Raw genomic sequence first — 14,388 nt, 5'->3', positions numbered from 1 at the left:
TCAACCATGTAATTTTAAAAGCAAACCGATTTTCTGAACATATAAATAATACTGATTTTAGAAATGGTTTTCTCTGGAGTGATTTTTCTACTAATACTGTAATGGCTGACTTAGGAATGAATTTGTTTTAATAAGTGATGAGATTCTAATATTTCATCAACAAACATCAGAATACTTAAGATTTTGTTGAACATGGTAGCCTCTTTTTAATGTCCTAGCTCTGCACTCATACATGTAAGCCCGTCTTAGCAGATAAGAAAATAAAACTCCATGTCAGACAAAATGCTGTTCTCACTTTTTAATTTTACCCTATAGAGTAAATAGTATAATGAAGACCTGATGTTTTTTCATGCTTGACTTGCAGCACTTTTTAGAATCCAGTACACTCTCACTTTCTCTCTCTCTCTCTCTCTCTCTCTGTGTGTGTGTGTGTGTGTGTGTGTGTGTGTGTGTGTGTAGTTAAAGAATCTCATTCCCTGGATAACTTTTAAAGCCACATATACACTTACCTGACCAGATTCCCAAGACAGAAGAAAGACGAGAACCATTTAAGTCCCTTCCAAATATAAACACTGACCCTCCTTTTCTCAGGGGAATACTGTAGAGATTTAAGTGCTGCTCAAAGGCAGCTACTCAAGAACTCTTCCCTAATTTATCCAGTCACTAAGCACTTTCTGAATTTTATATTCATTCAGTACTCGAAAGTAAGTTTCTATTACAACATTTGTTAACTCATTCCACAAAGATGTGTTAAGTGCTTTCCGTGTGTGGGAGGCATCAGAGTACGGAGGGGAGAGCCCAGGCCTTTTCTTCAAATGGACCTATGTGTGAATCCTGGCTCAGCCTTGTGGTTAAGTTGCTTAACCTCTGTAATCCTTGTTTTATTCATCTGTAAATGGGATAATAACTGTGTCCTTATACACAGTTAAAAGTAAATAGTATTTTAAAGATTATATTAAATAATGAATATAAAGCACTTTGCTCATGAAATAAGAACTTAGTCAATGTGTAACCCAGGGCTCCTGGATTTTTGGGTATGCACTGTAAAAAGTACCCATTTGTAACAACAACTCGAGTTCATGTTGTCTCAGAAAGTTCCAGGAAGAAGCTCAGCCCCAGCAAAACAAAAAACTGGTCATATCCAGAGATGCCTGATTGGAGATGAACTTTGGCAAACTCTCCTCATTATCATACTAAAAACCCCACCCAAGGAGGAGCTTATTTGTCATTTTCTGAACATGCCAGTATTTGGAAGCATAATCTGCATCTGTGCTGCCTTTAATCCACCTCTACATACAATGACTCAGCTAACCAGCCCAATAAAAGCCCTGTTTTCACCACTGTTAGGGGAGGTCACTGCTTTGGGAACTATCCCTGGCATCCTCCTTACTTATTGCATAAAATCTCCTTGTTAAATCCTTCTTGGTGCTGTGGTCATTGGACTATCATGCACTACGCCATTGACTTTACCTATTGCAGAGGTAACAAATGTTGGTAAATGTTCATATTATCTATTATTATTGTCACTAGTGTCGTTGTTATTACTACTCCTACTGTGATTGTGCTGTACTTGGTTTACCAAAGAGAAAACCAAAAATATGTAATAACCAGTGAAGATCTCCTAGTCTTTGTGAACCCAAAAGTATCTGAGACAGGTCTCAATCAATTTAGAAAGTTTATTTTTGCTAAGGCTAAGGACACTGCCATGACACAACCTAATGAAGTCTTGATGACTTGTCTCCAAGGTGGTTGGGGTACAGCTTTGTTTTATACATTTTAGGGAGATATAAGACATCAATTAATATATGTAAGATGTACATTAGTTCAATCTGGAAATGTGGGACAACTCAAAGTGGGGCTTTCAGGTCATAGGTAGATAAGAGACAAACAGTTGCATTCTTTTGAGTCTTTGATTAGTCTTTCACTGCAAAGATAATTTACATGTGAAGAGGGTAAAGGAATAGTCACTTATGCCTTCGTCTGGCTCAGTGAATCTGCATTTTTGCTTAAACAATAGGGCAGAGGAAGCAATCAAATATGCAATGAAACACAAAAAGTGGCTCAGCAGTCAAAGATAGGTTTATTTTGGAGAATAAACCTGGAAGGGGCTTCTGGCAAATTTCAGTCAGGAGCATTGTCTCTTACAGACTAAGAGTCATTTATTGGTTTTAGGGTAAGAGAACTTATCACCGGTGTGGAATGTTTCTGTATTAAAGGAGAAGTCAGTTGCAGGGTTGGAATGTATCTGGTTGGAAGGGAGATTATCTTGGGGCTATCTCTGGTCAGAGAGGGGTTTGGAATGTTTCTGGTCAGAGATGTCATTTGTGGCTTATGGTCATTCTGGCCTTAGCCATTAGGCTGATGCCCTTTGGATTTAGGTGGTTTTTGAACAAAGTGAACTTTAAAATGGCAGTGCTTGTCCAAGATGGTGATGCTCCTGCTCTGTCACCTTGTCCTGTGACATGTTCATCACCATTCCATGGGGAAAGTAAAAGAATGGGGGGTTTCCATGGTTAAATAACCTTGGAAAACATTGATGAACAAGGTTAAGTAAGTTTCTTTTCTGAAGTTTCTCAGGTCCTTTTTATGTACAAATCACCAGGAGAGGGTGGGATGCATACACAGTACTTCTCCAACATATTTAACCATGAAACGCTTCTCATTGCACATATGTAAATTGGGAATATGTTGCTTTAATTGGAAGGGAAAATGTTAATATGCAGGTAATATGGAGGATTTACATGTATGAAAAAAAATGTTTTGAACATTGATAAAATGCCAGAAATTTAAACAACCATTTATATAATCCTTGCAGCAACTGCATTGTGTTTAGTCACCAAGATTTTACAGATGAAGAATTTGAAACTTGAAGATGAAAACATAGTCTTACAGCTACTAAGTGAAGGAGATAGCTGCTTCCATGAATTGAAGTACTTCTCAAATATCTCGAATTACAAAATGAGAGAAAAGAAGATTGGTAAATGAAAGAGAATGATTATTCCAGGATATGTAAGAACAACTTCCTTATTTTTTTTTCATTATTTCACCCCTAAAATCTGTTAACTGAAATCTACAAAGAGAGGGAAAAGGTAAATCTTAATAATACAATAAGTACAGAGAAAATATAAATTGCTCTAAGAAAAAGCACAAGGTGCCACATAAAATATTGTTTGTGGTGTTTTCTTTTTCATATTTTAAAACCACAGGTATTTTACTCTCTATGGGGTAATTTTAATAGCAGGTCCAGTGAGGCACATGAGTAGTGAGTCTATATTGTAATAGTCCTGCTTTCCTTTGTATATAGAACCCGTTAAATTAAGTAAAAAACAGGTTTAAAACTATATGGCTTTTAAAAAAGGGACTGGTTCCACCATCTGCAGTGAACATTTTTTGCCTGCTTTCTAGGCCCCATGACATCCAGCACAACCAGTGACAGACAGATAGATGGATGATAGATTGATAGATAGATAGATAGATAGATAGGTTAGAGATAGATAGATGATTGATAGTTGATAGAATGCTCAGATACATACATATACACATACATCGATGTATCAGGCATATAGACATTTAATATATATGGATAATTGGTACGGTTGTCACTGAACAATAATATCTTCCAACTGTATCCACCAACATAACCTGAGAAGTTATTTTTATAAATTGGATAATTGGATACAGTTTTATGATCGGATCACATTGTCTGACACAGATGATTTCCTGAGAGGCCACCACCCTATCTCCTGGAATAAGAACCTCCACAGAGATTTTGGTGAGCCTGTATTACAGATTTCCTCTCCTGAAAAATAACTAAAAGTGTGTAGGGCCAAGAACCACAAAATCACTAGGTTGTGGCCAACAGACCACTTTTGCAATACCCAGACACTAGGTTCCATCAACATTCTTTCTCATCAGGAGCACTAATAGTGTGATTTGTGACTTAAAAGAAGGTCAATTCTCTGTGTCAGTGACTATTACCTAATTGCTTGAAGGATTTTTTCCAGACAGGTGGTCTGGAATCCTTTTACCTATTACCTTCCATCCCTGAACCATTTCAATCTTCTGCCTTCTGGATATCTTGGAGAAAATGAACCAATACAACACAGATTTCAGTTTTTAGAGCATTTCCCCCATACAGAACATTGTCTTACTTGATCTTCCCAATGACCTCATCAACAGGAAAGGCAGGTTCTTTCATTTCCATTTATAAGACGCACAGACCCAGGATTATCTAGCCACAGGAAGCAGGACTCCAGATTTCAAGTCCAGCATCTTAACGTGACAACCTTGGTAACTGCATGAATGAACGGGATAGTAAAGTGGAATTATTACTGAGAACTGGAATGAATAAAATCTTTTGCATTTTTTGCCTGCGTTTCACAGAGGGCGATATTTTTCTGAGAAAATCAAATTTATACCACGGCCACAATACAGAAACGTTCTGACCAACAAAGTCACGCTTCTACATCTACACAGTAGGTAGAAAGGGCTTCCTTTCTTCCTTTCTTGTAAAATTGCCTGAAAACAGCTCCCCCTTGCTGTCCTTCGAGGCATATATTCACCAACGTTAAAACAGAGCTGAGGGAGGTAGCTTTTCTGCCTCCCCCCGGCCCTGCAGAGGGGCTCCAGCTGTTCAGAGTAAGGGATTAATAGGTAGATGGTGGTTTCTCCTCCTTCCCAGGGTCTCTTTCCTCTCTTGAGATTTCCTCTTTCTCACTTCTGCGCGCAGGAGCCGAGCGGGTTTTCTGTCCCTTGCCCTGGACAGCACTGCCTCGGTGGCCGCTGTCCGGCAGCTAATCTTTGTCCACCCAAAAAGGTGTCCCCACGACTCAGTAGTAACCGGACGGTGCCCGCGGACTACTGCGGCCAAATTTCCGCCATCCCCGCTGTGGGAATCAGGCTTTTCCCGCAGAAACCCCCAGGAATCTAGAGAAAACTCCCTAAGTCCCTAGTCTCCACAGAGAAAACCAGGAGACACTCCCCCCAAACCCCGCGGTTGAATACAGGAACAGCAGCCACGGGGGCTGCAAAGTGACTAATGCGTTCTTCCCGTAGCAAACACAGGGTAATAAATACGAGTGGGGAGAAATGTTTGCCCCGGGAAAATTTGCCTCGGGAATAAAAGTTGCCAGACTAGCTGCACGCGTGAGCTCGGTGAGACGGAAGAAACCCGGACTGGAGGAGGTGAGGTGGAGAGCCAGCTTCAGGTGCAGGAGCTAGAGCGCCGGTACATGGACTGGAGGTTTCCAGGTACCACGCTTAGCGTGCCTATTGAAGTCAAATGCATGGTTAAGGAGGCTAGCGAGGAAGGCTAGTGAGAGAAGCTTGTGGAAAAGGCTACGAGCCCACAAAAGGCATGACGCGTCCAGTTGTCCAAGTTTTGCGAAGGGAAGGGCGGGAAAGCGCCACGATCCCGCCTACTGTGCGGAGGAATCTGCGAGTCTCCCAGCTCCACCCCCTCAACAGTGATGCAAAGAGGACAAACACCGACGTAGGGAGAAGAAAAAAATAAAAAAATAAAAACTCCAGGGAGCGGGGAGTAGGCAACCAGCAGTCTTCCGTCAATAGGGCGAGAGGGAGCGCGTCCCGAGGAAACAAGCACCGCATAAATACTTGAGTTGGGAACCCCGTGCTTCCGGAAGCTCGAGCTCACCTTCCCGACTTCGCCGAAGTTGAAAAAAGGCAGAGCAGGGAGAGGGGCCGGCTCACCCTGCTGAGAGCTGCTCAGTGGGCAGGCCAGACGCTGCTCCGGGAGACGCCCACTGGAGGGATCGCAGAGCCAGGCAAGCGGCGAGCGCGCCAAGGACGGTGCGCTTCGGGCGAGGAGCCCAAGTCCTCCGAGGCGGGAGGGAGCGGCCCTCGAGGGCTGGGGCTCCGAAGAGGGCCAAGTAGGCGCTGCATGGACAGCATGCGTTTCTCCGCCGGTCCCGACGCGGGGCCCTCGGGCAACTCCAGCTTATGGTGGCCTCTGGCCACCAGCGCTGGCAACACGAGCCGGGAGGCCGAAGCCCTCGGGGAAGGCAACGGTCCGCCGAGGGACGTGCGCAACGAGGAGCTGGCCAAGCTGGAGATCGCCGTGCTGGCGGTGACTTTCACGGTGGCCGTACTGGGCAACAGCAGCGTGCTGCTGGCTCTGCACCGGACGCCGCGCAAGACGTCCCGCATGCACCTCTTCATCCGACACCTCAGCCTGGCCGACCTGGCCGTGGCCTTCTTCCAGGTGCTGCCGCAAATGTGCTGGGACATCACCTACCGCTTCCGCGGCCCGGACTGGCTGTGCCGCGTGGTGAAGCACCTGCAGGTGTTCGGCATGTTCGCGTCGGCCTACATGCTGGTAGTCATGACAGCCGACCGCTACATCGCCGTGTGCCACCCGCTGAAGACTCTGCAACAGCCCGCGCGCCGCTCGCGCCTCATGATCGCGGCAGCCTGGGTGCTGAGCTTCGTGCTGAGCACGCCGCAGTACTTCGTCTTCTCCATGATCGAGGTGAACAATGTCACCAAGGCCCGCGACTGCTGGGCCACCTTCATCCAGCCCTGGGGTTCTCGTGCCTACGTGACCTGGATGACGGGCGGCATCTTCGTGGCACCTGTGGTCATCCTGGGTACCTGCTACGGCTTCATCTGCTACAACATCTGGCGCAACGTCCGCGGGAAGACGGCGTCGCGCCAGAGCAAGGGTGCAGAGCAAGCGGGTGCCGCCTTCCAAAAGGGGTTCCTGCTTGCACCCTGTGTCAGCAGCGTGAAGTCCATTTCCCGGGCCAAGATCCGCACGGTGAAGATGACTTTTGTGATCGTGACGGCTTACATCGTCTGCTGGGCGCCTTTCTTCATCATCCAGATGTGGTCTGTCTGGGATCCCAAGTCCGTCTGGACCGGTACGTGACGTGAAAATAGAGGAAATTTTAGGGATAGGAGTGTGTTGTGCGTGTGCGTGTGTGTGTGTGTGTGTGTGTGTGTGTGTCAGAGTGAGAGAGAGGGAGAGAATTTGGCAATTTTCTTCATAGTATCTTCTAGGGCAGTAGTTTTTAAACTTCTGTGTGTATGTAAGAGTCGCACCTTGGAGGAACGCTGTTAAGAAAAAAAAAAAAAAAAAGCAAATTCCTGGATTCCCCATGCAGACGTTCTAGTTAAGAACGTCTGGAATGGGGCTCAGGACTCTGCATTTGTAGTATACAATGATCCTAAGACAATTCCAGAAGCTGTGTCCCAGAGTCAGCCAGGCAACTACAAAGCCGAATAATGACTTTCTGCCAAATCACTAGCTACTGTATTAACACCATTTCAAGTCTGTTGGATTCAGGAAAATGCTTTACTATCACAACTGCTTTTCGTTGGATTGTGGAAAGTATTACAATTAATTTTAAAAATGTGTAGAAATGCCTCAGGGGCAAGGATAGAAGCAGACATATATTTCTAAAGAAAGCTGGAGAAAAATTATTTAGAAAGTAATTCCAATTTGGCATTTAGCTAATAATGTTCCTTTCTCGTTATAATCTGTTTATTTTTTTCTAACAATGATAACCTTAACACTTTTTTCTTGGTATTTCAAAACAGGATTATTGATAAATTCGTTAGACTGATTCATTAGTCTTTCACCAGTAGTTTGACCACACAGCTCTACACCTCTCCACACAACTCTTACAGTAGTTTACTGGAAATGTTCTCTACACCTACTATTGTGTTTGATTTTAATTCCTTCTCAAACTAAAAAAACTAACTTCACAGTGACTTGCAAAAAAATTATATAATTTTGCATCTTGAAAATATTTTCTTCTAGTAAAGACAAAAACTCAAACTAAATAAATTCCAATGCTTGTTGGAACTCAAACCAAATAAATTCAATGGTACAGTTGTTACCAGAATGTTTCTGGTAACAGGAAATAGGGATCTGGGAGTAGCTGTCTCCTTTTGCTTTTTGAAATTGGAGTAGGGGAGGTATGTAATATGCTTTGGAAGTTATATTTGCAAATAAAACATTTCAGTATGGATTTAACTTAAATATTCTTACAGACTACAATACCAGCGATAATGAAAAATATAATATAAACACTTTATTTTTTGTTTACTATTTCTTATCTTGCTTGATCTTAGAAGCCTCTTAATATTGTTAAATAAAGAAATTCAGTCTAATTATTGCTTTAGCAGGATTTACACACAAGTAATAAAAACTTCACTTGTGCATAGATATGTTGGTGATTTTCATTCTTTGTGAACACCATCTTATGATGGCTCCTGCTCACCTTTGATGGCAGCATCTTAGCACTCAGTATGATTAAATAATAACCTGTAATTGTTTTCTGGCGTAACAAGAGTAAGAAGATCCAACTTTATATTTAATAATCAAGGAAAAGTCAGTGCTCATTGATTATTCTTATTTTTAGAAAAGGTATGTTACCAGCACGGTAGCTCCACTGTGAAAGGTTATAATATTTATGCAGTTTACCAGTGCTAATTATCATAAAATATTTTAGAATCCTGTTGGAATTTCCTAATTCTGCTGTTCTTCTTACATAATTTGTTTGAACCCCAGTCACAGACGGTTTTCTTTTAAAATCAAACCGAATTTCTAACCAAAGAAAAACAACTAAAGCTTATATCATTCAGGGACTTCTTCCGTACAGTTTTCATATTACAAGAATATTTAAAACTACTAAACTGGATCCCTAATGCAATATTTTTTCCTGAGTTATTAGGATAAATACAATTTGGTATACATGGTTATTATGGACCCTTAAAATTTCATTAAAATCGTAGCCATTCTGTAACTGCTGTGTCATTAGCACATTCTAGTTCAAGTATCGAAGATAGAGATTTTTTCAATGAATTATTTAATAGTCTTAACCTCATAAAATTCCCGCTCATTCTATTTAAATATTTTGATAGTGTTTTAAAATACTTGAATTAATTTTAAGGCATCTTGCTTACAAAAATATTTCATAGTCAAGCAATTTTCAAACACTCCCCATTTCCCTGATTGATAAACAAAATAGTTCATTTTCTATGCTAATCCAGAAGGTTTTTCCTTTTTAATTAGTTAATAGAAAAATGAGTTCATCTAGGGCTCAGTTACTTACATTACATAATTTCCCTTTATACTTTTCATGCAGAATCGGAAAACCCTACCATCACCATCACGGCATTACTGGGTTCCTTGAATAGCTGCTGTAATCCCTGGATATACATGTTTTTTAGTGGCCATCTCCTTCAAGACTGTGTTCAAAGCTTCCCATGCTGCCAAAACATTAAGGAAAAATTCAACAAAGAAGATACTGACAGTATGAGCAGAAGACAGACTTTTTATTCTAACAATCGAAGCCCAACAAACAGTACGGGTATGTGGAAGGACTCGCCTAAATCTTCCAAGGCCATCAAATTCCTTCCTGTTTCAACTTGAGCCTTGCGTTCATGCAACTTAACTCTTGTGATTGACTTTTTGGCCCATTAGCTGAATTGAGCTAGAAATCACAAGAACGAATGCACTTTACTGATATAACCATAAATCAATTCATTGGGTACAAGACTGTGTTTCTAGTTGGATTTTCACATTGCTACCAAAAACTAGACATTATTTTGTATGGAATATTAATGAAAACATGCTGTACTAAAATATGCAGGTCTAATTCCCAGAAATATAACAGAAGTTATATTTTTAAAGGAAAAATCGTAACCACCCTAGCTTTATATTTTGTTGTTGGTTTATTTTCATTTCTAACATAAGTAAGACTTGATTAGTTTAAAAGTCATATAATGTATGGCACTATTTCTGAACAAAGACAGCTCATCATCAGCCTTAGTATTCAGAGAAAACTTCAGAGAAATTATGTTTTCATCCAATAAAATTAATTTGTGCATCAGAAAATGCAGCCTTAAACGGTGTCCTGGAGATGGGATGGCACCTCCTAGGGGTAGAAGTGCCTGGAGCATAATGAGCTCCTGCTCATTATGACCAGTTCAGAGTTCTATTAGAAGCTATCAATCATCTTGCATTTCAAAATGGTAACTTTACAACTGGCAGTGGCCTCCTTTCGGTTCCTCACATATTACTGGTAAAGAAAAGCATGATAACTGAGATGCTGAAGGTGAGAGGAAATGTTGATTAGCCAAAAATATCTTTTTTCCCCCACTGCGAGGTTGTTTTAAAGTCAGATTTGTATGAGGAAAGCCAAATTTTACTAAAAGAGTAGAAAAGGATTGCTCAAGGTACGAAATTTTATTAAAAGAGTAGAGAAGGACTTTCTCTTGGACATTGTAAACGTATTTTGATCTGTGTTACAAGGGTATCCTGTGCTATGCTGGATATTAACAAGATCATTATCTTCATGTTTGGGGAATTCAGATTCATAATATGAGTATCCTAAAGAGTGACTCAGGATATAAAGTGTCCCAACATGTGTAATTAAAAATAGGTTTGTCTTTCCAATCTCTCATCTAACAATTGCAAAGCAGAGATGAGACGGGGTTGGGACATGGGTGACAGAAGGAAAGAGAACTGCTCTGTGCTCAGACTGGCTTTGTTCATTATTAAATCCACGACTTTAGGCAAGTTTCTTAAACACATATAAAGCTTCTGTTTCCTTGACTTACCATGGGGTTGATAACACTTACCTCACAGGGTTGTTGAGAGGACTAAATAAAATCAAATATGTTAAAAGAGCTTCAGAAATAGTAAAGTACTATACACATGCTAGCAGTTGCTTTTATTATAGCCTTGGGATCTCCAAAATCGCACAGATGTTTTCTAGTTTATTTTTTATTAACTAGAATTGGTTCGTTTCGTGGCTGGGATATAAAATCCTAAAATTTAAATATAGATCTGCTGATTCGTTGGACAATATTTTCAGTGACCACTCAGCTTGACTTCTCCTGCCTGATTAAAGTTTTCCAATTTAAAGACAGAACTTGCTTTTCTTTGAATGCAGGTAGATCAAAAACACCCAGGAGCCTCAGTTTTTTCCAGTTTTAAACAGAGATCAATTACACTACTTTGCTGTTGTTATTACATTTTTCACTAATGGAACTCAGTGATTTTTTTCCTAGCTATTTTGTCTGGCTGCTGCTGCTTCTTAGAGATCATGCAATGATTTGAGGATACATCATAAATATTTTGCATCCTTAAGAGGAAGTAATAGTTATAGTTGCTTTTTTTTTTTTTTTTTTTTTTTTTGAAACAGAGTCTTGCTGTGTTGCCAGGCTGGAGTGCAGTGGCATGATCTCGGCTCACTGCAACCTCCGTCTCCCGGTTCAAGCAATTCTCCTGCCTCAGCCTCTCGAGTAGCTGGGACTATATGAGGGTGCCACCACGCCCGGCTAATTTTTATATTTTTAGTAGAGATAGGGTTTCACCATGTTGGCCAGCATGGTTTTAATAGTATTATTGAGTTTCTTTTTTACCTTTGTAGATAAGAAAATGAGAACTGGATAGCACTGTGAGAACCTGGAAGCAATAATTTTACTCCTCTTCATTCTCCTGCCTTTCGAAATTCTCAGCCCTTAGGCTCCCTAATACAGATATGCCTAAAATCATGTTTCCAAATGCTTTATAGAGATTATAAACCTAGGGGCTCCCTAGGTTTTCAAATTCTTTCTAAAAATAATAACTATGTCTCTTAAAGGGTACTGTCCAATATAAGCCATAACTAAATTAATTAATTCATTATTTGAGTTAGAGTAGCATCTCAGTAAACTGGCACTCTAAGACTGTCAGTCCTTTTGACAACTCTTTGATAGTTCAAAAACTAAAGCCTTTTGCTTTGGAACTAAGATGAACCCATTTTTTTCTAAATCCATTTCCAAAGTAAGAACCTCAGAACCTATAGATCTCACTTCAAAATGTTGATGTGTACCCCCAAGCAAAACAATTCAATATGAATGTTATTTCTGAGAACAACTCTCACAAAAAGTGCATATCACCCTACCCAGTTGTTTTTTCTCCTTTTAAATGTATTGGGAGATGAGATAGTAGAAAATGGGCTGGGGAGACATGAGATCTGGGTGCTAGTTCTGCACTAGGCAAATATGTGGTCTTATTCTCTGCGGTTTAGCCTGAGAAGTTTCATCTGTCTGGTTGCTAAATTTTCTCAATGTTACATACCCAGAAGTGGAATTCACATATCTCAAAACAATATTTCAAATTGGAAGGAACCTACCTGCCTGTCTGTTTCAGAAGAAGAGAAACTGAAAAAGTATTACAGGAAGGGAAGTTTTCTTTTTCTTGACCAAAGAGAAGACCTGAGATATGATGCCAAATGACAGCTTACAGTCAAGAAAAAAATGTGTTGCAGTACCTTATTTTATTTTTCACAGTTAACAGTGGGAAGATCCTGCAGGTACACAATTCTAATGCCTCTATGTGCGTATTAGGAATGTGATACATTAAAAATGTCCAACAATAGGGATAAACTAGTCAATTGGGCATTTGATGAGTATTAACTGATGATGGTAAAGAAACAATTTAGAGTACGTTATTAAGTGCTTAATGGGTTAATTTTGGAGCATGTATTTTAAAGTGTAAAACTACTTGGCTTTTATTTCATTTGGAACACAATTGTGAAGGAAATCAGTGAAATTCTTGGGTTACTTATATACTTGTTTTACATATAGAATTTCCATCATCATCAAAGAAGTCTTATGCCATGATTGAGGGAAGGGTATGGTTTTAGAGAAAAAACACTAAGCAGTCTTAATAATACACAGGATTCTGCCAAGCTTATTACAGTTTCTAGAATGGACAACCACTAATAATTAAGAAACCCAACTTTCATCTGTTATTACACAAGAAACCCAATTAGGTTAAAGTTTGATGTTTTCAGACTCTAAAGCCTGTTTTTGTAACTTAATTGGACTTTTGGAGTGTTAAATTATGGCTTCAGAGTTTGAGTCTACCTAAAATTTAGTTAGATGACAACTAGGGAGAAATTAAACCTAATCCTTCACCCCAAATATCAGAGATTAGACAAACCTATGTTAATTGGGGCCTTATGGATATTCATATTGGAGGCAATAGCTTTATTCAGAGTAAGCCCAGGACAGGGCTGTCTGGGATGCTAGTTCTGGAAATGCAGAAGCGGCCACTGTATCCCTGCCCACCCCCTCCATCCAGCCCTTTTGGTACCACTCAGTATCATTGACAACATTTGGAATCATAAGTAACATAGGACAGTAAGTATTACAGAATGATTCTCGATTAGAATTGGACCTCAGCCAATTTGAGTCAAAATTTAAGAACTGTTCAGAAGAAAGTTTCTTTCTTTTGAGTGCCTAAGACAGTGTAAATGGTTTGAATCACATAAATTTTATGATTCCAATGTATATATAAGCATTTTAAGAATATTGTTTTAACATAATAATTAGGCATACTAAGTTATCGTGAATGAAAATGTATGTGTGACCTGTAGTATGTCATATATTATTATGGCTAAACATTAAATGTTTCTTTTTTAGTTTTATGTATTTGTGTATATATATACCCACATTTTTACATTGATTTATGTTCTAAATAATAATTAAAACAAAGTATTATAGAATGAATGAAATCTTTTTGTGTTCCAGGGTCAAATTATTAATAACAAATTCAGAAAAGAAAATCTGAGGATAAATCTGATATAAAAACCAGAATGATTATTATTAATACAAAATAATTAATATTTTCACATATGAAGGTAGTTGTCTTCATACTACAGGATTTCTGACTTGAATATATTCTATAATGCTTTAATTCATTGCCATAACAAATGTACTAAGAATTAATGTTGCATCTTAAGTATTCCATTTTTTGAAACTTTTTCAAATGTTCTATATCTCCTAGCTTATTATGCTATGTAAAATAATTTCAGTGTGTTTTTTCCTAGGGCAATTGAATGATTCTTGTTTTGAATGGGTGTTAAAATGTTTTGTGATAGTATCTAATATTTGATCCTTGACAGAAAAAATGGCTTCTGGTATTATATTGAAAAAACTATTGTATTTTTTCCTCAGTTTTACTGTGTGTTGGCTTGTTTCTATAAATAAAAATAAGTTTTACATTTGTTTGAAATAATTCTTTTACAACTTAGTTTGACAGTGAAATATATTTCAAGTTAATTATTTTGACTTTGAAAAACTAAAGACTGGTTTTACAGTTGGTAGCTATTGATAGGTTGATATTTAAGCACAAAAATGTTTGTGCTTTAGTGACCATAGCAAGAATAAGTGAAATTTGTAACCGCCCTTTCAATAAATTATAATTAAGGAATCAAATCAATTTTGTTATAGTCTGTATTTAGACAAACAAAGTGATTGAGGTTAGCAGAGGTCATGTTTGTCATTCAGCCCTAAAAAACATCATCTACGTGCATTTATTTCTTAACGTTGGTAAGGCTGACTTCTGGGGCCTAAAGATTACAAATA

The 14,388-nt window shown here is 39.2% G+C and overlaps 1 protein-coding gene across 1 annotated transcript; it reads left to right on the top strand.

Annotated features, from left to right (window-relative positions):
* The first annotated feature begins 2,070 nt into the window (after nucleotides 1-2,070).
* On the top strand, nucleotides 2,071-14,024 carry AVPR1A (arginine vasopressin receptor 1A). The gene is made up of 2 exons (XM_001116798.5): nucleotides 2,071-6,878; nucleotides 9,111-14,024. Exons 1-2 carry the CDS (start codon nucleotides 5,900-5,902, stop codon nucleotides 9,395-9,397), a joined length of 1,266 nt encoding a protein of 421 aa, XP_001116798.4. The 5' UTR covers nucleotides 2,071-5,899; the 3' UTR covers nucleotides 9,398-14,024.
* The last annotated feature ends 364 nt before the right edge of the window (nucleotides 14,025-14,388 follow it).

Source organism: Macaca mulatta, chromosome 11 (assembly GCF_049350105.2).
Source record: "Macaca mulatta isolate MMU2019108-1 chromosome 11, T2T-MMU8v2.0, whole genome shotgun sequence".
Taxonomy (NCBI): Eukaryota; Metazoa; Chordata; class Mammalia; order Primates; family Cercopithecidae; genus Macaca; species Macaca mulatta.
This window is presented reverse-complemented; position numbering and strand designations above follow the sequence as displayed.

Bases quoted from the DNA above. Each gene is read 5' to 3' on its own strand.
- AVPR1A (XM_001116798.5), top strand. From the start codon at position 5,900: ATGGACAGCATGCGTTTCTCCGCCGGTCCCGACGCGGGGCCCTCGGGC. The intron at 6,879-9,110 runs GTACGTGACGTG...CTTTTCATGCAG, and splicing joins TCCCAAGTCCGTCTGGACCG to AATCGGAAAACCCTACCATC.